Source organism: Pleurodeles waltl, chromosome 6 (assembly GCF_031143425.1).
Source record: "Pleurodeles waltl isolate 20211129_DDA chromosome 6, aPleWal1.hap1.20221129, whole genome shotgun sequence".
Taxonomy (NCBI): Eukaryota; Metazoa; Chordata; class Amphibia; order Caudata; family Salamandridae; genus Pleurodeles; species Pleurodeles waltl.
In genome coordinates this window covers 1,565,681,261-1,565,707,253 of record NC_090445.1, presented here as the reverse complement: position 1 = coordinate 1,565,707,253, position 25,993 = coordinate 1,565,681,261, and the positions used below count along the sequence as shown (strand labels likewise).

Sequence of the window (25,993 nt, the reverse complement as noted above, 5' to 3'; positions counted from 1 at the left end):
GCCAGTTCAAACTGTGATTGAAGCTGCAGAAACAGGTTTCCTGTAGTTTTAGTGGTTGGGCAAGGTGTTTAAATTTGTGGATCTCCCATTTGACCTCTTTTAGGCTCAATCGTGCTTCAAAAAAACGTCTCAGGCCGATCACAGAATTTTCCAGTGGAAGGGGCCAGAGGCTTATAGTTTACCCAGATAATATCCTCTTGATGGAATAATCTCAAGCACCTGAAGATGCATTTTTTTAATTTGGTAGACCTTTTTCAGAGCCTCAGTTCCATCACTAGATCAGATCAGAGATGATCTCCTGCAAGCTTATCATCTTCATTGACTCCATGATGACAACGCCTTTCATGATTCAGATGAAGGTGGTGAGGGTCAAGAAGGACTTGAGGAGGTCCTCTTAATTGCCAGCATCTTGATAGCAAGCTAACCTGGTTGGAGAACTGTTTTCCTCTTAGATTCAAGCTGTTTTCCCTGGTTTAATGCACTATCTGGCCATTTTAGTGTGGATACCCACACTTTGGTGGTAGAAGAATACCTTTAAGGGATGGAGAATGTGATGATAGATGGGAATTTGAGGCATCTGAGAAATCCTATCAACTGGTTGCTGAATCCCTTGATCTTGAAGGCCCTGATGTCTAGGTGGGGACTGTGTGCAAAATGTATCTTTGCCTGTCACTTGATGTGTCATTTGACATCCAATCCTGGTTGTGGATGCGTTCTCCCAAGATTGAAGGAGAACTTGCAATCACGCCTGTCCCAAGTTCGCCGCAAGAGTGGTGGATCAGGTGAAGAGGCAGGAAATGGATGTGATCCTGTTGACTCTGGGGTTGTGCAGGTCTGCTTTCAAGTTTTGATAGAATTGTCCTGGGAATCTTTAGTCCTTTTTCCCCAGTCTCAGTCCATTCTCACAGCCTATGTTGAGTAATTGCACTTGCTACTTCTTGAAGGGTGTCTGCGCCTATTAGCATGGTGAGTTACTTGCAGATTGTCCACACTGACTTTCAGAAAACTCTGAAATTTTCATCCAAACATTCTGTCCGGACAGTACAACATACAGGTACAGATCTGCCTGGAGACGATAATATAGTTGGTATCAGGGCCAGTGTTTGGATCTCGTGGATCCTGTCCCTGCCCATGTTGTGAATTTATTGTCTGATTTGGCATTGCTGGATCTGGCATACAGAGCCATTAACTCTAAATGTTCAGTGAACTTAGTGGGATACCATCTGATGCAAGATGCCTCATACTTGGTGCAGTAAGCTGATGCTCTGTGCAAATGTTTATGTGGGGTCAGACTATTGAGACCTCTGGACCTGTAGTACTCCGTTTTGGAATGCCAATTTGATGCTGGACGTGTTCTTTTCTTGGCCGCAGAATAAGTTCCTGTCCTGGAAGGAGCTGTATGAAAAGTTAGCAATATTGCTGTGCCTCATCTCTTGTAAAAGGAATGGGCAGGTCTGTGAGTTGAATGTGTCTAGTACAATTTTTTCCCCAGATGGGTTAATGTTTATTGATGCCAGATGGACGATGTCTAAAACTCGGACCCTGTTGTGGCTTTTTCAAAGGCTGATAGCACAAAGGAACGGAGTGACAAATGAAGAGACTGTGATTGGTGCTTTGTATTGTTGATGACTTATTATTGTGCTTCTGGGTAATGTAGTTTTGTTTGTATACATGGTTGAAGTTGAGCTCTGAATGCTCGTGGGTAAGTAATAATGGATTGTTGACACATAATTCTCACCTCTGTCCTTCATAGAACTCTTGTTTGTCTATATCTTAGCTTCAAATAACAAACCTGTTCTTCATCAGACAATTACATGTGATGTTCATAAACATAAAGATATCACCACCTATGTGCAAAATCCCAGATCACATTTCAGTAGAAAATTAAAGTTTTTTCGACTATCCTCCTTTTTAAAAACGTGCCACAACGATGCAACATTTTACAAAGGTGCAACATTTATTTTAAAAAACTAAACAGTTAGAACTAATTGTTGTTTTGCTGAAATATTTTTAACTAATATCAACTTTAATTGTCCCCCACAAAAGAAGAAAGCAGAACAATAAATAGTGTGTAAAGGCATCAACCTTTTCATAGATGAATTTAGAAATTCCTGATTTAAGAAATCCAGGTGTTCCACTCTCCCAGAATACAGAGCTATGTCAGTTAGGTATTTTGAGGGAGCGGTATCTCTTAAATACCTTGTGGTGGATTTGGGTCGTGGGGGCTCCTATGGACACTGGCACATGTCCTAAACCCAGGGGTTACCGCTAGCAAGTGGTGGAGTTGGCTTTTATGGTTATGTCTTAAAACTGTGATATCTCTGACACCAAAAAGGGATAAAGATGTATCCAATGGTTCCAGAATAAGGGTGACTAGCTACAACCAATGAACACTATGGTAAGAGTTTGGAAACCCATTCCTTTGGGCTTGATATATAGTGCTAAATACACCCACAAGCTAAGTAAGCTATGGATAGGTAAGCTAAGGATAGGTATGAGTAACGCAGGCTTCCCACAATTGCAGTTTGTAATTTTCCTGCAGGTCATCAGCCATCTTACAAATCAAATCAGTTGTCTAAGGTTTGGTTCTGGGCAGCTATGCTCTATGGCCCTTGCTTCCACTGGTTAGCTCACTTCACCACCTGGACTTTGCTGTTGTCCTCCTGGTTAAGGGGCCATAATGTCTCTATAATAGGAATTACAACATCTACAAACTGTGTACTCTATTGGCCCTCCCACATAAGCTAAAGGATATTATAAGAGGAACTGACAGGGAGGAATGTCAAGTTCACAACTCAGCTTGGAGTTGAGACTCCACCTTGTGTTACATTTGGTTTGGTCTTAAGGATAATCACATTCACACAGCACAGGTGCACAGCATGAATACCAGTTGTGCATTTCACCACTCTGTAGATTTTTGTTTTAACGGAGAGGGCTTAGATAGAGGCCAATATGGTGTTTACAGGCTCTCCAGCCTTATTAACAAACCCATCTGTAATCTGATTTCATAGAGCTAAAGGAGAAAATAAAAAAGACAGGAACTGGAGCTCTTTTGTGAGTATTGGAAAAGTAGTACAACTGAAACTACAAGGGCTGCAGCTAAATAGTAGTTTTCATTCTGCTACATCAGAATAAAAGCAGAAGCAATTGAAAAGTGATCGATCCAGGGTTACAAAGCAAATTCTTTTTTTAGCATGCATGTCTAGATTGGTGAATTGCTTATAAGTAGTTTCTGTAGATTGCTTCTTGAAGATATATATTAAAATAATAATCTGTTCTTACAGTATGTCATGAGGCCAATGCATTGTTAAGTTTACCCCACTGGCAGCTATGGGTTTGCATCCTGCCAACTCAAAAGTGATCAATATGATACTAATTTAGTTTCCATAGTAAATGAATTGAGTCCAACTTGTGAAATTGGGCAAGATGCTCTAAGTTGCAGTATGTCAATCATAGATCATTATCTATTCAGATGAGATCATTAGATGTGTTTATTAAGTACTTCTCAGTTTATTAACCATATCTTGCCTATTACAGTTTATTCCTTCTGCATATTTGAATGCTGTGCCTAAAGATGGACTTCTTAGCGAACATACAGAACCTGTATCCTTGAATGACAATGAAGAGAAGCCCTCCGGAAGAGAAGATATTGACGTACTTCAGAATAATTCAGCTTTTACAGATCAAAGTGCAAATTGTGCTCTTCAGCTCAGGTCAGTTTTAAACTACAAATACATAATGTTTTTTTTAAAAATTTGGTTGGCTTGATAAAATTTTATTCAAAAGTTAACCTGCCGTATTGTTTTACTTAGTAAACGTAAACATTGATTTTATGTAGAAATCATAAATTGTCATACTTTTTACAAACATGACTCATTTTTGCTCTCACTTCAGTATTTGAATACCAAAGGTTTCTCATAAAAACATTAAGGGGGTGATTCTAACCCTGGTGGTCGGTGATAAAGCGGCGGCCAACCCGCCAACAGGCTGGCGGTCAAAAAAATGGAATTCTGACCCTGGCGGGAACCGCCAACACAGACAGCCACTTTAACACTCCGACCGCCACGGCGGTACAAACAAACAGCGCGGCGGTCACTGCCAACAGGCAGGCGGCAGACAATGTACCGCCCACACTATCACAACTCACCAATCCGCCACCTTTTCCGGGGCGGGAGCCGCGCCGATAAAAACACGGCGGAAACAGACTACGAACAGGAAAACGCTCACCACTACGCACTCTACGAGGAAGGAGGACAGCATGGAACCCGAATTGAACATCATACCTGCTCTCGTCTACGTTCTCATCTACCACGAGTACGAACTCCGGCGCAGACGACAACGGTGAGTACTGCACCTACGACACACGGGAGGGGGAGGACGAAAGGTTACGGCCACACACATATGCGACCCCCCCCCCCAACTATGTACACACCAATGCAGAGCAACAAGTCACAGTGACACCACCCAAACACCCCAGAAAAATGCTATGACATAATCAAATTTGGAATAAATATTTATGTACCAAAAAGCTCCTGAAAATTATCGTACAACCATGAAAAATATTTACAGTAAAAAAAAATATATACACATCAGTGTATAACTGAAGTAACAAGTCCTGCACATCCTACGAATTTATTATGTCCGTGGGCCAAAGTTTTGCGAAACAAGGGCAAAGCCCACACAGGAGTCCTGAGTCCTTTGGAGAGAACACTGCAGGGGTATCTGATGTAAAAACTACAGGCACCTCAGGGGGAAGGGAAGGGGGGGGCACCACAGCCACATGAGTCCACGACGCCAGATCCACGAGGAGCCACCATGCCCACTGTACCATCCTGGGGAGTGCAAAGCCACAGTCTCTCAATGTCTCTACAGTGGGTGGGCTGCCCACTGTACCATCCTGGGGAGTGCAAAGCCACAGTCTCTCAATGTCTCTACAGTGGGTGGGCTGCCCACTGTACCATCCTGGGGAGTGCAAAGCCACAGTCCATCAGGTGGATGACAGTCTCCACTGGTCAAGGAGGAGGCATGGTGGGCACAGTGAACCATAAACAGTGCTTGAGATGAAGGGCCCAGCGGAGCGGTGCTTGAGATGAAGGGCCCAGCGGAGCGGTGCTTGAGATGAAGGGCCCAGCGGAGCGGTGCTTGAGATGAAGGGCCCAGCGGAGCGGTGCTTGAGATGAAGGGCCCAGCGGAGCGGTGCTTGAGATGAAGGGCCCAGCGGAGCGGTGCTTGAGATGAAGGGCCCAGCGGAGCGGTGCTTGAGATGAAGGGCCCAGCGGAGCGGTGCTTGAGATGAAGGGCCCAGTTCAGCGGTGCTTGAGACGGCAGTGCCCAGTTCAGCGGTGCTTGAGACGGCGGTGCCCAGTTCAGCGGTGCTTGAGACGGCGGTGCCCAGTTCAGCGGTGCATGAGATGAAGGGCCCAGCAGAGCGGTGCTTGAGATGAAGGGCCCAGTTCAGCGGTGCTTGAGATGAAGGGCCCAGTTCAGCGGTGCTTGAGACGGCGGTGCCCAGTTCAGCGGTGCTTGAGACGGCGGTGCCCAGTTCAGCGGTGCTTAAGACGGCGGTGCCCAGTTCAGCGGTGCATGAGATGAAGGGCCCAGCGGAGCGGTGCTTGAGATGAAGGGCCCAGCGGAGCGGTGTTTGAGACGGCGGTGCCCAGTTCAGCGGTGCTTGAGACGGCGGTGCCCAGTTCAGCGGTGCTTGAGACGGCGGTGCCCAGTTCAGCGGTGCTTGAGATGAAGGGCCCAGCGGAGCGGTGCTTGAGATGAAGGGCCCAGCGGAGCGGTGCTTGAGATGAAGGGCCCAGCGGAGCGGTGCTTGAGATGAAGGGCCCAGCGGAGCGGTGCTTGAGATGAAGGGCCCAGCGGAGCGGTGCCTATCTTCACGGCGGGGCCCTGTTCAGCGGTGGTCTTCTGAACGGCGGGCCCTGTTCAGCGGTGCCTATCTTCACGGCGGGCCCTGTTCAGCGGTGCCTATCTTCACGGCGGGGCCCTGTTCAGCGGTGCCTATCTTCACGACGGGGCCCTGTTCAGCGGTGCCTATCTTCACGGCGGGGCCCTGTTCAGCGGTGCCTATCTTCACGGCGGGGCCCTGTTCAGCGGTGCCTATCTTCACGGCGGGGCCCTGTTCAGCGGTGCCTATCTTCACGGCGGGGCCCTGTTCAGCGGTGCCTATCTTCACGGCGGGGCCCTGTTCAGCGGTGCCTATCTTCACGACCGGGCCCTGTTCAGCGGTGCCTATCTTCACGGCGGGGCCCTGTTCAGCGGTGCCTATCTTCACGGCGGGGCCCTGTTCAGCGGTGCCTATCTTCACGGCGGGGCCCTGTTCAGCGGTGCCTATCTTCACGGCGGGGCCCTGTTCAGCGGTGCCTATCTTCACGGCGGGGCCCTGTTCAGCGGTGCCTATCTTCACGGCGGGGCCCTGTTCAGCGGTGCTCTTCTGCACGGTGGGCCCTGTTCAGAGGTGCCTATCTTCACGGCGGGGCCCTGTTCAGCGGTGCCTATCTTCACGGCGGGGCCCTGTTCAGCGGTGCTCTTCTGCACGGCGGGGCCCTGTTCAGCGGTGCTCTTCTGCGCGGCGGGCCCTGTTCAGCGGTGCTCTTCTGCGCGGCGGGCCCTGTTCAGCGGTGCTCTTCTGCACGGCGGGGCCCTGTTCAGCGGTGCCTATCTTCACGGCGGGGCCCTGTTCAGCAGTGCTCTTCTGCATGGCGGGCCCTGTTCAGCGGTGCCTATCTTCACAGCGGGCCCTGTTCAGTTGTGCTCATCCAGTAGGTCAAGGGAGCCAGACCTGTGCTGGACTCCCTGCTCAGTCGCCCTCGGACCGTGACGTTTCTGGACCCTTCGGGGACGGACTCCTGGGCTCTTTAGTGTCCTCCTTCACAGCTGGGATGTGACATGTGGGGCCCACCTGCTCCGCGCTCCTGCTGCCCTTCCGCTCCTTTGATGGGGCTCTCGGGCCCTTGCCTCCCCTAGATGTTGTGGCTGGTGAAGTGGGCGCACATTGCTCCTTGGGGGCAGCCGTGTCAGTCCTCGCACGGTGGCCCTTGTGTTTGCGGGTCCTCTTGCCAGGGGGGGGGGCTGGACGTGTCCTTGCTGCTGATCGAAGTGTCACTGCTGGCAAAGGGTGGACTCCAGTACCCATGCACAACAGTGACACTCGAAGCTGGGCTGGTGGTGGCAGCGGTGCTCTTGGGACTCTTTGCAGATGGAGGGGGTAGGTCATCGGAGGGAAAGAGGTTAAGATTAGCCAGGAAAAGTTTTTTAGGTCCAAGGTAAAGGGTAGGAGAAGTGGTGATGGGAGTGGAGGAAGAGGATGTGGTTGTAGGAGAGTTAAGTGTGCTGTCATTGGGTGAAGGTGCTGGTGCTGTAGGCTGTCGTGAGGTGGATGTCTGTTGGGTGGGTGGCTGCCTGCGTTTGTGTGTCTTGGAAGAGGGGGTGACAGACACAGTGGGAGAGGACACAGGGGACGTGTAAATGGCAGTGGGGGTGGTGACTGCACGAGTGTGGACTGTACTGGAGGGTGAGGTGGTGATGGAAGCACTGGCTGATGTTGGGGTGCATGCAGGTGTGAGTGTAGACGTCACAGGGAGGGAGGAGGGAGACGAGGAGGAGGGGGACACAGAGGTGGTAGTGACTGCTGGAATGTCTGCATCTGGGTGTTGCTTGGGTGAGTGTTTGTGGGATCTGTGGTGCTTGTGTCTGGATGAGCTGCCCTTGGGTGTTGAGGTGTGTGCAGGCTGGTCTGATGGTGTGGATGGGATAGGCTGAGGAACAGGAGACAGAGACAGGCTGGAGGCAGTCAGAAGAGGGAGGCTGGAAACAGGGACAATGGCTGCCGTCAGTGCTGAGGCCAGAGCAGTGAACGCTCGTTGATGGGCAGCCTGACCCGAATGAATGCCCTCCAGGTACGCATTGCTCTGTTGCACCTCCCTTTGCACACCCTGGATGGCATTCAAAAGGGTAGTCTGCCCAACAATGAGCATCCTCACGAGGTCAATGAGCTCCGCACTGAGGGCAGCAGGGGTAACAGAGGCAGGGGCTGAGGTGCCTGGGGCGAAGGAGACACGCGCCTTCCTGGGCGAACGGGCACGGAGCAAAGGCTGAGGGGCTGCTGGGAGGGCAGTGCTGGTGCGCTGGGTGGCGGCTGTACCTGTAGAGGCGGGGGGCACGGATGTTGCCGCCACCGCTAGGGAGCACCCATCCGAGGACGTGTCTGTGTCGCTTGTCTCACCACGGGTCCCCGTTGTGGTGCTCCCCTCGCCCTCCGGATCACTGGTGCCCTCGGTGTCTGTTCCTGGGCCCACCGGGGCCTTGTGACCTGCAGCTCCCTCGTGCTCCGATGCCAAAGCTCCTCCGCCTGATGATGCTAATGCACACATGCACAAGAAGATGAAAAAAAAGGGTGGGGTGAGAAAAAAGAAGACCAGGTTGAGTGCATGCAATGTCAACACCGTTGGCGGAGAGGACAGACACAGGAGCCTCATGCACTAAGCCGCGCATTCGGGGTACACTACTCAGTACTACTGACTAGGACAACAGGTCAAGAGACGTCAAACGCGCACATGGGTGATGCTGGACCATCAATGGCTGTACTTGTCACCCTACAGAAGTGGGGGCCGGGGGCACAGGGCCATGCCTAAGGGAGAGGACTACACTACAGAAAGCGCCCTGGCCTAATGTCACCCACAGCCCTCCTCCCCCACCCAGACGCCTCCACTGCGCAGAAAGATAGGAGAATGTGCTGATACTCACCCCCTTGTGTCTGCTGTGATGTCTTAAAGCGCCCATCCAATTCAGGGTAGGCCACCGCCAGGATCCGGGACATCAGGGGGGTCATGGTGCGACTGGCACCCCTCCTAGGTTGGGAGGCCATCCCCAGCAGTGATTCTGCGGTCTTCCTTGTTCCGCGGCGGATGTCCTCCCACCTCTTGCGGCAGTGGGTGCCCCGTCTGTTGTGGACCCCCAAGTTCCGGACTTCCTTGGCGATGGCACGCCAAATGTCGACTTTCTGATGGGCGCTGACCTATTTGACATGTACAGGGTGGAAAGGAAACAATCATCAATGACCTGCATGTTAGATGTGATTGCCACCCCCACCCCCCACCAACTTAGCTATATGGCACATGCTCTCATCTGTCGTGCGTTGCACTCCTCATTCGCCCCCCACCCCACCGACTTACATCCACCCCAATCCACACAGGCATAGCCCATTCCATGTGCACCCGGTGTACTCACCTGTTGGTCTGGAGGACCGTAGAGTAGCGCATACTGGGGGAGGACCCCATCCACAAGCTTCTCCAACTCTTCAGACGTGAAGGCAGGGGCCCTTTCCCCAGTCGCAGCAGCCATTGTCACTTCCAGACCGAGGTCACAGCAGCACTTGCAGTATAGGTCCTCTCCTGTGGATGATCAGGTCTCGAGTGATCAATCAGCTAGGAAATGGCGGTCACGCCCGCAGCGGTGTGTACCGCAGCGGTGTGTACCGCAGCGGTGCGTACCGCGACCGCCGGCGCACATCGTCATTGGCTCCTGAAACCCATAGGCTTCAATGTTGACCAATGCGGCTTCGTATAGCGGTCTTCGACCGCCTACCGCCACGGTGTGCCACGCCAGCGCATTGACCTCACATCTCATTGTCCCACTTCACAGGTCAGGCAGCCGCCATTTCAAGGGCCTACATGGCTTAATTTTGACTGCGTCACACAGGCCTAGGCCTTGCATTGCCACACATACACGCCTTTCAACCCATTGCGATTCTTTAACTGTGCAAGCTGTCTGAACGTACCTGTGGTTTGCCTGACTCTGTGCTCCATGTTGTCCTTCCTAGGCACCGTCCGCTGGGACTTGCGAGGAGAAGGACGAATCCTCGCGTGTACCGTCCGCTGGTGGACCTGTCGACAATGGAAGAACGCCATATAATACTACGCTACAGACTTGACCGTGCCACTATACATGAACTGTGTGCCCAGCTGGAGCCAGCCCTGATGTCCCCCATCCGCCAACCCACAGGGATTCCCCCTCTGGTGCAGGTTCTGTCAGTCCTCCATTTTTTGGCAAGTGGGTCATTCCAGACAACAGTGGCCATGTCATCTGGAATGTCTCAGCCTATGGTTTCAAAGATTTTGAGCAGAGTGTTGTCTGCCCTGATGAAACTCATGCGGAGCTACATCATTTTCCCAGAGGAGGGTGATTTGCCTACAGTGAAGGGTGATTTCTATGCCCTTGGACATATCCCCAACATAATTGGTGCCATTGATGGGACACATGTGGCTTTGGTACCCCCAAAAGACGATGAGCAGGTGTACAGAAACAGGAAAAATTACCATTCGATGAATGTCCAGGTGGTCTGTTTGGCTGACCAGTACATCTCCCATGTAAATGCCAAGTTCCCTGGGTCAGTGCATGACGCGTATGTCATGCGTAATAGCAGCATCCCCTATGTGATGGAGCAGCTACAGAGACAACGTGTGTGGCTAATAGGTGACTCTGGTTACCCCAACCTGCCTTGGCTACTGACCCCAGTGAGGAATCCCCGGACCAGGGCAGAGGAACGGTACAATGAGGCCCATGGGCGAACTAGGAGGATCATAGAAAGGACCTTTGGCCTCCTGAAGGCCAGGTTTAGGTGCCTGCATATGACAGGGGGATCCCTGATGTACTCACCAAAGAAGGTGTGCCATATCATCGTGGCCTGCTGTATGCTTCACAATCTGGCATTGCGACGTCAGGTTCCCTTCCTGCAGGAGGATGGTGCAGATGGTGGTGTTGAAGCAGCTGTGGAGCCTGCGGAGAGTGAAGAGGAGGAAGACTCAGAGGACGACACAGACAACAGGGACAGAGTAATAGAACAGTATTTTCAGTAGCACACAGGTAAGAATCAGCCATGCCATTTTACATTTCCTGAAAGCCTCCTGCATCTCAACTTTGTCTATTTCCCCCCAGAACTTTTAACATGATGTTTGATTTTCCCTTCCCTTTTCAGTGGTGTATGAGCCACTGCGTGACTTCTGCTTGGTTAGCCCATGGACTAATGCTAAGTTACCTCGGTATGTGTTCATCACAAAGTTAACAGAACGTAATTGATATGTAATGTGTTATACATTTGTAAATAAGACAGGCTGAGTCCTGATTGATTTCAGTGCAATGAGTGATTTATTTTTAGTGCATAGATATTGGAACATGATAGTAAAACAGTGATGGGTGGGGGTGGAGTAATGTCCATGGCAGAGTCCAGTTCTCAGTCTGACAGGTGCATTGTCCATATGCCTGTGGCAGGATGGAGCAGGGGCAGTTCAAGGTTTGACAGGGTGGCAATGTGGAACAGTGTGAGGACTTCAGGGGGTATGTGATGCTGGCGGGGGTCTTGACATCCTACTCTGTCGATTTTCTTTCCTCTCAGGCTCCTCTTGCGGGGTGGTTGTTGTTCAGCAGGAGGTGGGGTTCTGGTGGCCTGTTGTTGTGGTGGGGCCTCCTGTCCACTAGCGCCGGCGGAGGTGGTAGGCTGTTCCTGTTCCGGGCTAGTGACAGGGGCCCTGTGTGATGCCACATGGTCCCGAAATGTGTCCTCTATACGGTTCAGGGCCTGGACTATGCTCCCCATAGCGGTAGAGATGTTGGTTAGTTGGTCGCTGAACCCCATGTAGCGTTCCTCCTGCTGTGCCTGGATCTCCTGGAACCTGGCCAGTACCGTCACCATCGTCTCTTGTGAGTGGTGGTAGGCTGCCATGATGGTGGTGAGGGCCTCTTGGAGAGTGGTTCCCTGGGCCTCTCCTCCCCCCCCTGTCGCACAGCAGCCCTCCGAGTTGCCCGGTTTCCCTGGGCCTCTGTCCCCTGGACGGTGTGCCCACTACCACTGCCCCCAGGTCCCTGTTGTTGTTGGGGTGGTGGGTTAGCCTGGGTGCCCTGTAGTGGCAGACACACCGCTGCTTGACCTGTCCTAGAGACTGAGGCATGGGCCCGCTGGGTGGGAGCTGTGCTGTTGTTCCCAGAGGGGGTTGGGTCTGCAGTGGCCTGTGTCTGGGTGAGGGGAACCGACTGACCAGAGGTCCCCGATGGTCCGGGCTGATCATCAGGGTCCAGGTCGACAGAGCTGCTGTCATCACTAGGGGCCTGTTCCGGGGGTGGGATGGACATTTCTGGTCCCTCCTGACCGGTGTGTTGTCGTTCGGGTCCTGCATGGGGTAAGAGGGTATGGTTATTGTTTCTGTGTGTGCATTAGCTTGCGTTTTATGGGTGCCCTTGTCGTCCAGTGCTGGCATTCCCTTGGGGGAGGTGTTGTGAGGGTGTTTTGGGGGGGGGGGGGGGGATGGGTATGTGCAGTGGTCATGCTTAGGTGATGGGTGTCCATAGTTTGGGGATGGCATGCAGGGGTTGGTGTTGGGTGGGTTGTGCTGAAGAGACATTCTCAGGGAGGATGTGTGATGGGGGGTTGGGGGTGAGGGTGAGGGTGGGGGTGGGGGTTAGCATGCTGGGGGAGGGGGGAAGTAGTTGGGCTTGTACTTACCAGAGTCCATTCCTCCGGATACTCCAGCGAGGCCATCAGGATGCAGGATGTTTAGTACCTCTTGCTCCCATGCTGTGAATTTGGGTGGTGTGGGTGGTGGTCCCCCGCCAGTCTTCTGCACTGCGATGTTGTGTCGCGAGACCATCGATCGCACCTTCCCCCGTAGGTCGTTCCATCGTTTGCGGATGTCGTCCCTATTTCTGGGATGCTGTCCCACCGCGTTGACCCTGTCCACGATCCGCTGCCATAGCTCCGCCTTCCTGGCTATCGTGGTGTGCTGCACCTGTGAGCCGAAGAGCTGGGGTTCAACTCTTATAATTTCCTCCGCCATGACCCGGAGTTCTTGGTCCGAAAAGCGTGGGTGCCTTTGGGGTGCCATGGGGTGTTGTGTATGAGGTGTGGGGTGGTGTATGTGGTGATGTGTGTGTTGGTGTGTGGTGCTTTGTGCTTCTATGTGGTGTGTGTGATGGTGTAGTGTGCCTCTGTGTGTTGTAGCTCTATTTTCTCTGATGTGTCTCTCTCTCCTTCGTCTCTGATTTTTGGTAGTAGGGGTTTGTGGGTGATGTGGGTGTGTGTTTTATAGTGTAATGGGTGTGTGGGAGTGGTGTGTGTATGTGTTTCAGGTGTGTGCCTTTCAAATTGTCCAATGTGGTAGTGTTTTGTAAAGGTGTGTGTATTTTGACCGCGGCGGTGTGTGCCGCCAATGGACTACCGCGGTTGAATGACCGCCGCGTGGATTTGCGGGTCATAATGGCATGGGCGTATTTCTGTTGGCGTGGCGGTGGAGGTTTGGTCATCTCCAGTTTACCACTGGCCGCTGATGTGGCGGACTGCAGTGGAGGTCGGATTTTTGGAGGTTTTGCAGTTGTGGGTCAGAATGTCCGTAGCGGCTGACCGCGGCGGTATTGTGGCGGCCTTCTGACCGGCGGTAAGCGGCTTTTACCGCCGAGGTCAGAATGACCCCCTAAGTCTTGGATTTAAATTTTCTACATTGAAAATCCACTTCCCAATATGGTACAATATACATACCATGTTATTGAGCTTGAATTTCCAGTTTTCTTGTTTATTCTGGTGCTGTTGGCCAGTGGAATATTGTTACAATGTTGACTGCATGAGTTGAACCTATTTATACATCAACCCTTTCTGTCACCAGTCACAAAAACAATGATTCCTTTTTGTACATCATGTGATCTCATTGTTGGGACATGAACTACCCCATAGGTTATGTCCAACTCAGGAAACCAAGCTCAACTTAAATCACCCCATGTTACAAACTCTGTACCTGCAATGGAAAGTTGCTCAAGGCTACAAAGGTACTACAGCAACAATGCTTTGATGAACAAAGTCACCCGTGCGTCTCCTGGCTGTCCAATCTGATAGAGACATTTTGTTGCAGATTCCTTACCTTAAAATTTCCCCCAGATGTCAGTCTGGATCTTGAGATTTTTCTAAAGCAGTACTCCTGTGTGCTGTTAGGTGGCGTCGATTGGCTTAGCGTCTGCAACAGATATTACGTTGCAAGTCTTATAAAGCCGCCACCCCAACGTGCTGACGTCAGGTCTTTTCTTTCTGCACCAGCCTAGCACTGAGCTGAAGAAAGGGACTTTTTGTCAAAGATTATTGAGGTCGACACTGCTGGTGAGTCGAGGATGTCTTTGTGTAAGACCGGGTTCAAGTCCTATGGATCCTGCCATGGGGCAATGTCCATAACGGATCCGTAACTCGTGTGCTTGTGGTGTCTGGAGCGCAACCACGACCCGAAGTCATGCTCCAAGTGCCATGCTTGAATTCAAAAGCTTTAAGGAAACGGTCCCTAAAGCTCCCTGGGTCCCGATCTTGGTCGAGAGGAAGGTCCTGAGAGCGGTCACAGAGCCCCCATTGATCATCGTCCCACCCCAAGTCTTCAGGGCAGATGGGTAAGTCGAGACACAAGAAGAAGTCGAAGATGAATAAGCGTTCTTCAACTTCACCCCGTTCTTCGACTGACGAGACGAGGGAAAAGGAGTGTCGTTGTTCTAGACCTCCATCCTTGGAGTCTGCACCTGGGTCCCTCTGCGTCTCCCTGAGTGACCCCTTCCCAACTCAGAGGTTATGAGGCCATGCGCCTCTTCTTTGGGCAGTCTGACTCAGTTGAAGCGCCTTTGGACCCCTGAGGGTCAAAAGGGGCCCCCTTACGTTCTGTGCTGGCGGCCTCAGCAGCAGGTCCGGGGGGTAACCATGGATCCGTTCCTAGATCCAAACAGGCATTGGTCGTACCACCTCGACCTTCTCTGACGCCGGTTCCGATGTCTACGCTCCCGACCACAACCCGTGCCCTAGTGTTGCGTCAACCCCATCCTCATTGCTGACTCCAACACAGAGCTGGACCAGCGTTGCACAACTCCGACTTCCACAGGGGCCTTGCCCCCTATGTCGGATCCTGACCCTTACCCTTATGTGTTGGGATGTGGTGAGGAAAGGGAGGGGTTGCTGGATCTTTTAGAATACCAGCTACAAGATCGTTTGGATTCCATGAGGAGGTTACATCTCTCTTGGCCAAGGGAGCCTTAGAGAGGATCCCTGTGCCAGAAGGAGGTCATGGTTACTATTCCGGCTACTTTCTGGTGCCCAAAAAGGACAAGAGCCTTTGCCCTATCCTAAACCTTCGGTCCCTCGTTCTCTTTCTCAAGATAGAGAAGTTTGGGATGCTACTCTGGATCAGGTTCTATCTGCCCTTGACCAAGGAGACTGGATGGTAATGTTGGACTAGCAGGACGCTTACTATCATATTCCATTCCTGCCAGCCCACAGATGTTACTTGCGGTTCCGGTAGGCCACAAGCACTTTCAGTTCACCATGCTCCCCTTTGGCCTTACCAGGGTCCTTCTGGTGTGCACCGTGGTTGATGGTGGTGGTCGCAACTCATCTACACAGATCAGTCTTCCCCTATCTCAACAACTGGCTGTTGACGGCGGGATCGCTCCAGGCTGTCATCTTCAACCTCCAAACTACAGAGGATGTCCTGCATTCACTGTGGTTCACTATAAATGTGCCAAAGTCAGACCTGAGTCCCTCTCAGACGCTCCCTTTCATTGGAACTGTTCTGGACACAGTGCAGTTTTGGGCTTATCCTACCAAGCGGCGAGTCCAGGATATTCAGGCTATAATATCGATGTTTCAGCCTCTGTCCTGGATTTAGGTGAGAATGACTTTGAGGCTGCTGGGCCTCATTGCCTCCTGTGTCCTAGTGGTGACAAATTCAAGATGGCATATGCTGGCTCTATAGTGGGACCTGAAGTTCCAGTGGGCGCAGCATCACAGGAATCTCTCCCACATGGGCCAGATCTCAGAGGGAACTGCACAATATTTGTAGTGGTGGCTAACGATCCATGATTGTGTCAGCACTCCCCGCCCCCAACCAGATCTGACAGTATTGACAACCGTCACTCCTGGGATGGGACGGCCACCTGGGAGATGCGGAGATCAGAGGCATCTGGTCCCCGCTAGAGTGTGGACTCCACATCAACCTGCTGAAACTCTGGGTGATCAGGCTAGCATTGAAAGCATTTCTTCCCTCTCTCAAAAGGAAAGTAGTGCAGGTGTTTGTGGACAACACCACCGCCATGTGGTACTGCAACAAGCAGGGCAGAGTATGGACCTGGACCGTTGTCAAGAGGCTCTGCTCCTGTGTACACTGCTGGCACATCAGGGCATATCCCTGGTGGTTCAACATCTGGTTGGCTCTCTGAACGCTAGAGCAGATGCACTCAGACGTCAATGCATATTCGATCACGAATGGCGTCTCCATCCGGAGTTGGCGCAAGGTCTCTTTCATAAATGGGGAGAGTCTTGGTTAGATCTGTTCGCCTCTGCAAACAACATGCAATGTCCGGTGTTTTACGCATTGTAGTTTCCAAGGTGGCACTCGCTCGGCGACGCTTTTTTTCTCTAGTGGAACTCAGTTCTCATTTACGCCTTGCCACCAATACCACCTCTGTCCAGAGTTCTGAAGAAGATCAAGAAAAAGTAATCCTTGTGGCTGTGGACTGGGCACGGAGAACATGGTATCATGAGCTAGTGAACGTAGCCACAGCTCCTCCAGTCTGACTGCCTCTTCGAGAGGATCTTCTGTCGCAGCAACAGGGGAGGGTTCTCCATCCGAAACTGTCCAATCCTTGCCTTCATGCGTGGAGATTGAGCAGCGGCAGTTGACGGCTTTTGACCTACCACCTAAAATCTGTGAGGTTATCTTGGCATCCAGGTGTCCCTCCACCAAAACGGTATACACCTATCGTTGGCATAAATTTGTGGCATGGTGTACAAACAAGCCTTTTGATCCCCTCTCTGCCCCTCTCTCTGAGGTTCCTCTGATCATCCCATCTTAAAGGTTACTTGTCGGTTATCTCTGCCTTCCTATGGTTGCCGGACCACCCTTCTCTTTTTAAGTCTTCTCTTGTGGGTAGAGTCATTAAGGGTCTTACCCATTTGTTTTCTCCCACTCCATTGATCATACCTCAGTGGGACCTTAATCTTGTTCCTACTTATCTGATGTGTGCTCTCTTTGAGCCGTTAGACAACTGTCCTTCGCGGCTCCTTACTCTTAAAACTGCATTTCCTGTTGCCATTATCTCTGCTCGCAGGGTGAGTGAGCTTCAGGCTACTTCTTCTAAACCCCCATTCTTGTCTGTCAAGAAGGTGCTCCGTACGAGGGCCTCCTTCCTTCCCAAAGTGGTTCACCCTTTCGTGTAGTCCAATCCATCACTTTGCCTACTTTTTATGCAACCCCACATCCTTCTCATGAGGAGGAGAGACTCCACTGTCTGGATACAAAAAGAGCGTTGGCGTTCTATCTTAATCGCACTAAAGATTTCCAGGTAGACGATCAGCTCTTTGTTGGGTATGTGGGTGCGAAGAAAGGGGACGCTGTGCAGAAGCGTGCCTTCTCACAATGGGTGCTTTTCTCCATCAAAATGTGCTATGCTTTGACAAAGAAGCAACCTCCAGAGGGCTTGCATGCTCATTCAACCAGAGCAACTGCTGCAACCATAGCGTTCGCATGCGGAGTTCCAGTCCTGGACATCTGCCAGTCAGCAACGTGGGCATCATTACACATGTTTACTAAACATTACTGCCTGGAGAGTCAGGTCCGCAGAGACAGCTACTTCTGTTGTTCAGTCCTGCAGGACTTTTTAGTATGATTTCGGTTCACATCCCGCCTCCAAGAATGGCATTGCTTGGGTATCTATTCTAAGGTAAGGAATCTGCAAGTAGAAGTCTCTAGCAGATGAACAAGTTACTTACCTTCGATAACAATTTATCTGGTAGAAACATATTCTAGTTACAGATTCCTTACCGACTCACCCATCCTCCCCGCTTGGGAACTGATTTCTAGGGACAAGGAATCCACTTTAAGGGCCTTAGCTCTGGTGCACCATTTCAGTGTTCTTCATGGCTCCATGCTTTGGCATGGAAAGTCGTGAAAAGAAACTGATGTCTCCTCGCCGAGGCGGCGCCTATATGCTACCCTGACATCATCATGGTGACTACGACACCATCCACGGATGCGGGTCGACTGACACCACCTGACGGCGCACAAGGGTACTGCTTGAAGAAAAAATCTCTGGATCCAGTCTGATGACTGGGGAACTTCTAAGGTAAGGAATCTGCAACTAGAATATGTCTCTACCAGATAAATCGTTACCAAAAGTAAGTAACTTGTTCAAACAGACCCTAAAAAACATGAGTGGAGGTTTCCCTGAAAAACTCAGAAGGAGATGGGATGTCTTACTTCCATGTCTACTTTTTGCCTACAGGGAAGTGCCACAAAAGGGAGTAGGATTCTCTCCATTTGAGCTTTTGTTTGGGCATCTTGTTAGGGGATAACTGAATCTTGTAAGTGAAGGCTGGGAGAAGCCTCTCAAAGAGCCCAAGCAAGATGTAATGGACTATGTATTTAGCCTACGTTAAAGCATAGCAGAGTACAAGGAAAAAGCAAGCCAAAACCAGCCAGGCACAGCAAAAGCACTGGTATGTCCAAAGATCTGCTATAGTGGAATGCAAACCAGGGCTGAAGGTTTGGGTATTGGAACCTGTGGCTCCTAGGGCTTTCCGAGACAAGTGGCCTGGGCCCTATCCCATATTTGAAAAGAAAGGGAAGGTCACTTATCTGGTTGCAAAAACCCCAAGAGAATAATTCATGTCAACCGCCTAAAACCGTGCTATTTCAGAGCTGATGTGACCATGCCCATGGTTACAAATGAGGGACAGGATGAAGAGAGCCAACCTCTCTCTGATTTCCTCTCCAGCAACCCATAAGATGTTTCTGTGGATGGAGTGGTCTTATCAGTCACCCCCACAGAGCAACAGCAGGGTGATTTGCATGCTAGTCCTCAACCAGTATGCTAAGTTATTCTCACTGACCCCTGGTAGGACTGATTGGTGTACCCATGATGTGGACAATGCTGACAGCTTGCCTGTCAAAAACAACATTTTCAGACAGTCAGACCATGTCCGGGAGAGAATCCAGACAGAAGTCCGGAAAATGCTGGATTTGGGTGTCATTGAACCCTCAGAGTGCCCCTGAGCAATCCCAGTAGTTTTAGTCCCCAAACCTCACTCCAAAGGAGAGAAAAAGGAAATGCGGTTCTGTGTGGACTTTGTGGATTACAGGGGCCTCAACTCAGTAACTAAGACAGATGCACATCCAATTCTAAGAGCTGATGAGCTCATAGATAGACTAGGGGCAGCCAAATATCTGAGTACTTTTGATTTGACATCTGGACACTGGCAGATTGGCCTGACCCCAGGAGCAAAAGAGAGGGCTGCATTCTCCACTCAAGGTGGGTATTATCAGTTTACTGTTATGCCTTTTAGATTGAAGTATACCCCTGTCCCCTTCCAAAGGTTGGTGAACCAAGTCCTTGCTGGGCTGCAATCCTTTAGTGCAGCTTTTTCGGATGACCAAGCCATCTATAGCTCTACCTGGCAGAATCACCTGATACACCCAGGAAAGGTCCTTGATGCCCTGCAGAAGGTAGGCCTCACTATCAAGGCCAGTAGGTCCAGATAGGGCAGGGTAAAGTTGTATACGTGGGCCCCATAGTAGGTGAAGACCAAGTCCAAGCCCTCCAACTCAAGATCCAGACCATTCTGGCTTGGTAAGCTCCCACAACGCAGACTCCGGTCAGGGCATTCCTTGGCTTGACTGGATATTATAGGATAATTGTGGAGGATTTTGGCACCATATTGCCCCCCTCACAGAATTGACCTCCAAGATAATTCCCCAAATGGTTAACTGGACAGTGAGTTGTCACTCTAAAGAATGCTATGTGCTGTGCTCCAGTCCTATAAGCGCCAGACTACTCCAGGCAGTTTATTTTACAAACATATGCCTCAGAAATGGGGTTAGGAGTGGTCCTAGCCCATAAAAATGATGAGGGTTACAACCAGCCTGCTGCTTTTATAAGCAGAAGACTACTTCTTAGGGAACAAAAATGGAGTGTCATAGAATCCTTTGCTGTGGCCTGGGTCTTCAAGAAGCTGAGAGCAATACCTGTTTGGCTCTCACTTCATATTTCAGACAGACCACATGCCTCTCAGATGGTTGCAACAAATGAAAGGTGATTCCAAAATGCTTAGGGGGTCTATTTCCCTACAGGAAATGGACTTTCAAGTGGAACACAGACCTGTGACTGCCAATGCCAATGCAGATGGCCTTTCAAGTTCTTCCACGTAGATGATGAAGACTCACTAGGGAAAGGGTAGTCTTATTCTCTTTTGTGTGGGGTGGGGGGATACGGTGAGGGGTTTAGTGTGGACAAGTGGGTACTCCAAATTGTCCGGCGGGGTTAAGTCTTTCCACTCTTAAAGACCCTGCTGTCCATTCCACTGTCCTCAGATTGGCCCCTTGTTGCACCATAAAGTGCAGGCTCTTTTGGCCAAAGAGCCATCAAGAGGGTGCCAACATCAAAGTTAAGTCATGGATGCGAATACTGCTACTTTCTGAGGAAGGAGAAATTTAGTATGTTAACACTTGCTCAGCTCCTGTCTGCATTTGGCCCTGGAGAATGGATGGTGTAGCGTAGGACCTACCGGATATCACTTTTCAAATACCCCTCCAGCAGGCTTATTGGTGTTGCCTACGGTTTACAGTGGGCCAGGAGCATTTCCAGTTCTCTGTACTCCCCTTGGAGTCACCAGTGCCCCTTGGGTGTTTATGAAGGTGATGCCAATGATTGCAGCACATCTGCTGAGGTCAGGTTCAGATTTTAGAAGTGAGTGCAAAAGGTATACTGTTGTGGCTACTGGAGTTCAGTTGGGTCTGGACTGCCACTGGGTAAGTGGCAGACCCTTCTTCTTTCCCCACCCAGAGCTGACAGTGGTGCTCCATATATTGCTTTTGAGTTGGGGCAGCCATTGGGAAGAAGTGGAAATGTGAGGCCTCTAGTCTCCAGCGGAATCCCAGCTCTACATCAATCTTCTGGAGCTGAGAGCCATGCGCTTGACGTTGAAACTCTTCCTGCTGTCCATCAAGGGTAAACTAGAACAGGTGCTCATGGACCGCACCACCGCCATCTGGTACTGCAAAGAAAAGAAAAAAAAAGGCGGATGGGGTACAGATTCTGTGCCAAGTGCCCTTGCGCCTCTGGAAGTGATTGAACCCTTAAGGCATTTTCCTGGTGGTGAACTAACTGGAAGGATCATTCAGTGACAGGGTGGATGAGCTCCACTGCCGACTCCTAGCAGATCATTAAGGGCAGCTGCACCCAGAGTTGGCGCAAGGTCCCTTCTGCAAATGGGGAGAATCTTGGCTCGAACTTTTCGCCACCGCAGAGAGTACGCAGTGTCTGCGCTTCTACTTGTTGGAGTTTCCAAGGAGTCTCTCGCTTGGAGATGCGTTCCGCCTTCTGTGGAGCTCGCGACTCCTTTAGGCCTTTCCACTGATACCACTCCTGCCCCAAGTTCTCAAGAAGTTCAAGCTAGAACGGGCCCAGGTCATCCCAGTGGCTTCGGATTGGGCATGGAGAGTATAGTATCCAGAACTCTGGGCTTGAGCATATGTCCTCAGATCAGGCTGCCGGACCTGCAGGACCTGCTGTCTCAGAAACAGGACAGGGTGCTGCACCCAGGCCTTTGCAATGTACACCTTCATGCTTGGTGATTGAGTGGCAAAAGCTGAACACCTTCAGCATTCCTCTGTAGCTGGTTGGTGTAATCCTGGCAGCCAGGCGTCCCTTAACAAAAACTGTATATGCCTGCCCCTGGGGCAAATGAATGGCTTGGTGTGGGTCAGGTCAGATTGACTCCCTCCAGACCAAGTTATCTGAGATCGTGGTATTTGTTCTGTCTCTTACCTGGCAAGACTTTGCTTTGGGCACAGTTAAGCATTATCTTTTGGCCTTCTTATGGTTGCCACATCAGCCCTCGTTCTTATTACATTTTTGAAAGGACTGCTACAGGTTTCCCACTTCTCCTTTTGTCAGGCCCCAATGAGACCTGAATCTAGTCCTAATTTATCTGATGTGCGCTGCATTCGAGCCACTTCACAGCTGTCCTTTATGCTTCCTTATTATCAAGGCTTATTGCCATCGCCTCCATAAGGCATAAGAGTGAGCTGCAAGTTCTGTGTCAGTCCACCTGTACAGTTTCTTCTTCCCAGACAAACTGGTTCTGTGGACATGGGCATCCTTCTTGCCAAAAGTTGTGAAACCATTCCAAGTCGGTCAAACCATCCCCTGCCAATATTCTGTGCTTTCCTTCACTCCTCTAAGGGGGAGAAGGGACTTTATAGCTTGAACCTCAAGAGAGCTCTGAGTTTCTACATAGATCGTACCAAAGAACACCAGGTGGACAACCAGCTCTTTATGGGGTTCTCTGAAGTGAAAAGGGCATGGCAGTGCAAAAAAGAACCTTCTCTGCTGGATCATGCTCTGCATGAGGATCTGCTACACATTGGCCAAAAAGCAGCCCCCGGAATGACTGTGAGATCATTCTACAAGGGCCAAAGCTGCTAGTACTGTGTTAGCACGCAAAGTCTCTGTCCTAGACATTTGCCAGGCAGCTGCATGGGCATCCGTCCATACGTTCACAACGCTTTATTGCTTGGACAGTCCCTTTCAGTGAGTGGGACATTATGTCTTCTCAGTCCTGCAGAACATTCTGGTTTTAGTTCATTCAGAAATCCACCTTCAAATAGGTATTGCTTCGGTATCTATTCAAATGGTGAGAATTATAAAATTTCTGAGCTTTCATAAGTGTTTAAATTCTATAAAAGACATTGTGGTGATGAATATGCCTGTCTTTCTTCACTCCATTAGTCAGCAGCCAGTATTAAAACAAAAAGAACTAACTTTCTCAGAGATTCATAGCAAATTAGTCCAAAATAGCATCCAATCATCTTGCTCATAAATCCTTTAAAGTCCCTTGTTGACTTCTATGCCCTCCCTTTCTTCCTATGACGAAAAGCATTTCTGTTGGTTACTTCATTCCTGTTTAGTTGTCCTGCAAAGACAACATCACTGTATCTCAACTAAAATAATGGTGAACAATGTCTAAGCATTTAGTCAGACCAATTATGAATACATGAGTTGCAGAGATAAATACAGACGTCAATGATCTAGACCTAATTAGAGCAATCAAGAATAACAATCAAATACTTGCTATAAATACAGTGGCTTAGTTCCCTCCAATACATTTCTGGCTTAACTCAGTGAGATACAATCACTTTAAAACTCACCATCATGCCCTTAATAAAATTTAAATTATCTATTATGAAAGCTAGGAAATGCTATATTCGTTGTCGGGACTAAAGATGTGGCTTATACCTGCTCAAAGCTTTCTCACCACTAATGAAGCTAAATCCAGAACTAGACTAGTTTAAAATAAAACCTTGTAAAAAGTGGAGTCCGTAGACCAATCGAAAACATTCAGAATATTCTCCAGTCGAGTCTGAAGTGAAACAGCTTTGGAAGCCATCACTCCAAGGGCAGAATCTTCCCCAAAAGATGGAGATAACAGTGCCAGCCTCAGGCATAATCCATCTGACCCATCTTGCTGTAGTAGGGGGAAGACACCTCCCCAAAGGGCTTATTGAAATTAGTAACTGTTGTTCACTGGTGGGTGGTTGGGACTTCACTTACCATATCTTCATATGCTTTGATGTATCTAACAGCACATACTTTTGGGGTACCATCAAAAGCCAGGTAAGAAATCAATCTGGAATTATATGTAGGTCTTCTTGAGATGTGAAAAGTAACTTCTTCAGAGGTTAATACTTTATCTGTAAGATCCAGAACCGGACATCCAAGACTCTCCTGCAGGGGATCAAGTACAACAACCTGGCCAGCTTACCTGAAAGTTCTTACCTAGAAAGAGATTTATTGGTCGTTCGTGAAAGTAGTAGATTGAGAACCTTACTCACGTACCAGAGAGAGGAATACCTAGGTTCTGAGTGAATAGAAAGACCGATTCCCCCCTCATTCATTTCCTCACCTGCAGGTATTCTCCAGTGAGCGAGCCCTCAGTCTGAATGTCTTGCTCAGATGGCTGATCTGAACATATTTGTTGATCTATATGCTTTCCCATCTGTAACTAGTGCTGACAAAAAAATTAAAAAGTGCACAACGTTTGATCCAATGGATTTCACCTTCCTCAACAGGCACCAACCAAACCATCTAAACCAGGTGTATCTGTATTGTTTAACTGTCCCATCTGCTTGAAATCTGAGGGACTTTCCAATCGTTCCCTGTAATTCTCCTTGGCATGAGACGCAGTTTCTCGGCCATCACCAGGTGTGTCCTAAGGTCAGGTCCTCTGGTGTGTGACCTAAGGGGTCTAGGAGAAGATCCTGAAATAGTGGAATGTTCAGCAGGACACAGCAGTGCCCCTTCTTTTTGGTCCAGCATTGTACTGTAAATGAACCCACCAGACTTTCCGTGCAATTGATGTGTAGCTTTCATTCTTGTGTAGACCATTGTCCTCCTGAGCACATCCTGCACCCAAGCCACTGTTGCCCACTCTTGCTGGTGCCTGAGTCTCCGTTGATATCTTGATCCGAACTGAAGATTGCTGTCCCGTTTCATGCCTCATGTGTGAGACACCACTCCATCTCCTCCTTGCCCTCACCTGTCAGACACTAACTCTTGAGTATGTTAGGCCTTTTCGCAGATAATATGCTATCAAACTTTAAAAGCCCATGTAATGAATCGATGATGACAACAGACCACTATCCTGGCAATCTGGTGCAAAGAAGTCTTTTGTTGTGAAAGCTTCTTCCGAAGCTCCTGCCTTATCTTTGCCATTGTTCTCAATGGAAGGCTCAGTGTGGAATCTATTACAAATGCCAGGAATGTTGTCCTCTGGGCTGGAGTGAGAAGAGATTTCTTCTTGTTGATGATGAACCCCAAGCCCTGCAAGAGGTCCACTGACAATTAACGGTAGCCTGATAAATTCCTCTGGTAGTGGTACATCAAAAGGATGTTGTCCAAATAAACGATCAGATGTATTTCTTGGGCCTGTAAACTTTTCATGGTCGGCCATAGCACCTTGGTGAAGCACTAGGGAATCAAAAAGAGACCAAAATGATGAGTCTTGAATTTGTAAGCCTGACGATGCCACAGAAACAGTTGGTGTGGAGGAAGGTGTCCTTCAAGTCCAGTGGCACCATCCAGTCATGTTGCCTTAAAAGATCTCTTTACAGATGGATACCTTCCATCTTGAAATGGCGATAGCCCAGCCACTTGTTGAACTGCTTCAGTTTATGATGGTGCGCTGGCCCTCGTCTCTTTTGCCCACCAGAAAAAGACTGCTGACGAATCACTTTGGGTGGAAGACAGTTGATTAAATGGTGTCTTTCACAAGAAGATCCTCTTGGGAGATGAGCGGCTTCTTGGCCAGAACAGCAAAGAGTTTGAGGGCTGCTGGCCTGGCGGGGAGTTCTGTAGAATTTTATCTTGAAGCCTTGGACCATCTGAAGTACCTATGCATCAAAAATGAGATGTCTTCAATTGCGGATAATGTCGGCCAGCTACCCTCTCACTTTTAGTTGGGTGGAAGAGAGCATAGTTACTGGCAGTGATTCTTTGTGAATGTCCTTGAAAGCCACCCAGGGATTCCTAGTGACATTGGGTACCTCTACAGCAGGGGTCTTCTAACTAGGGGGGTGGGCCCCTCTAGGGGGGCCTCAAGTGATCCCAGGGGTGAGTCACCAGGCTCTGGCCAAAACAAGCATTATTGCTGATAACAGGGCTTTGCTTTAAGCTGGAAAATATGAGCAGCAGTAAACAGCTCTGGAATGAGCCATTATTAATATTTTTTGGCATTTACATCCAAGCTGGGAGTCTGTGTCAAAAAGGAAGGGACTCCAAATGCTCTTTAAAACTCCCACCCCCACTTCTAATAATCACACTGTGGATACTTTTACATGGTAGTATGGTCTGCCTGACCAGAATAGTATATTTGTCATCATGATTGCATTTTTAAAACAGTATCAGAACTTAAATGCATCGTTTAAGT

The 25,993-nt window shown here is 49.7% G+C and overlaps 1 protein-coding gene across 1 annotated transcript in view; it reads left to right on the top strand.

Moving 5' to 3' along the window:
* The window catches only part of CDK5RAP2 (CDK5 regulatory subunit associated protein 2), a 687,227-nt gene that overhangs the window by 436,427 nt on the left and 224,807 nt on the right, over positions 1 to 25,993 (top strand). Inside the window, exon 21 of the mRNA XM_069241280.1 lies at positions 3,538 to 3,713. Coding sequence (XP_069097381.1) covers positions 3,538 to 3,713 — 176 coding nt within the window. The remainder of the gene's footprint in view (positions 1 to 3,537; positions 3,714 to 25,993) is intronic.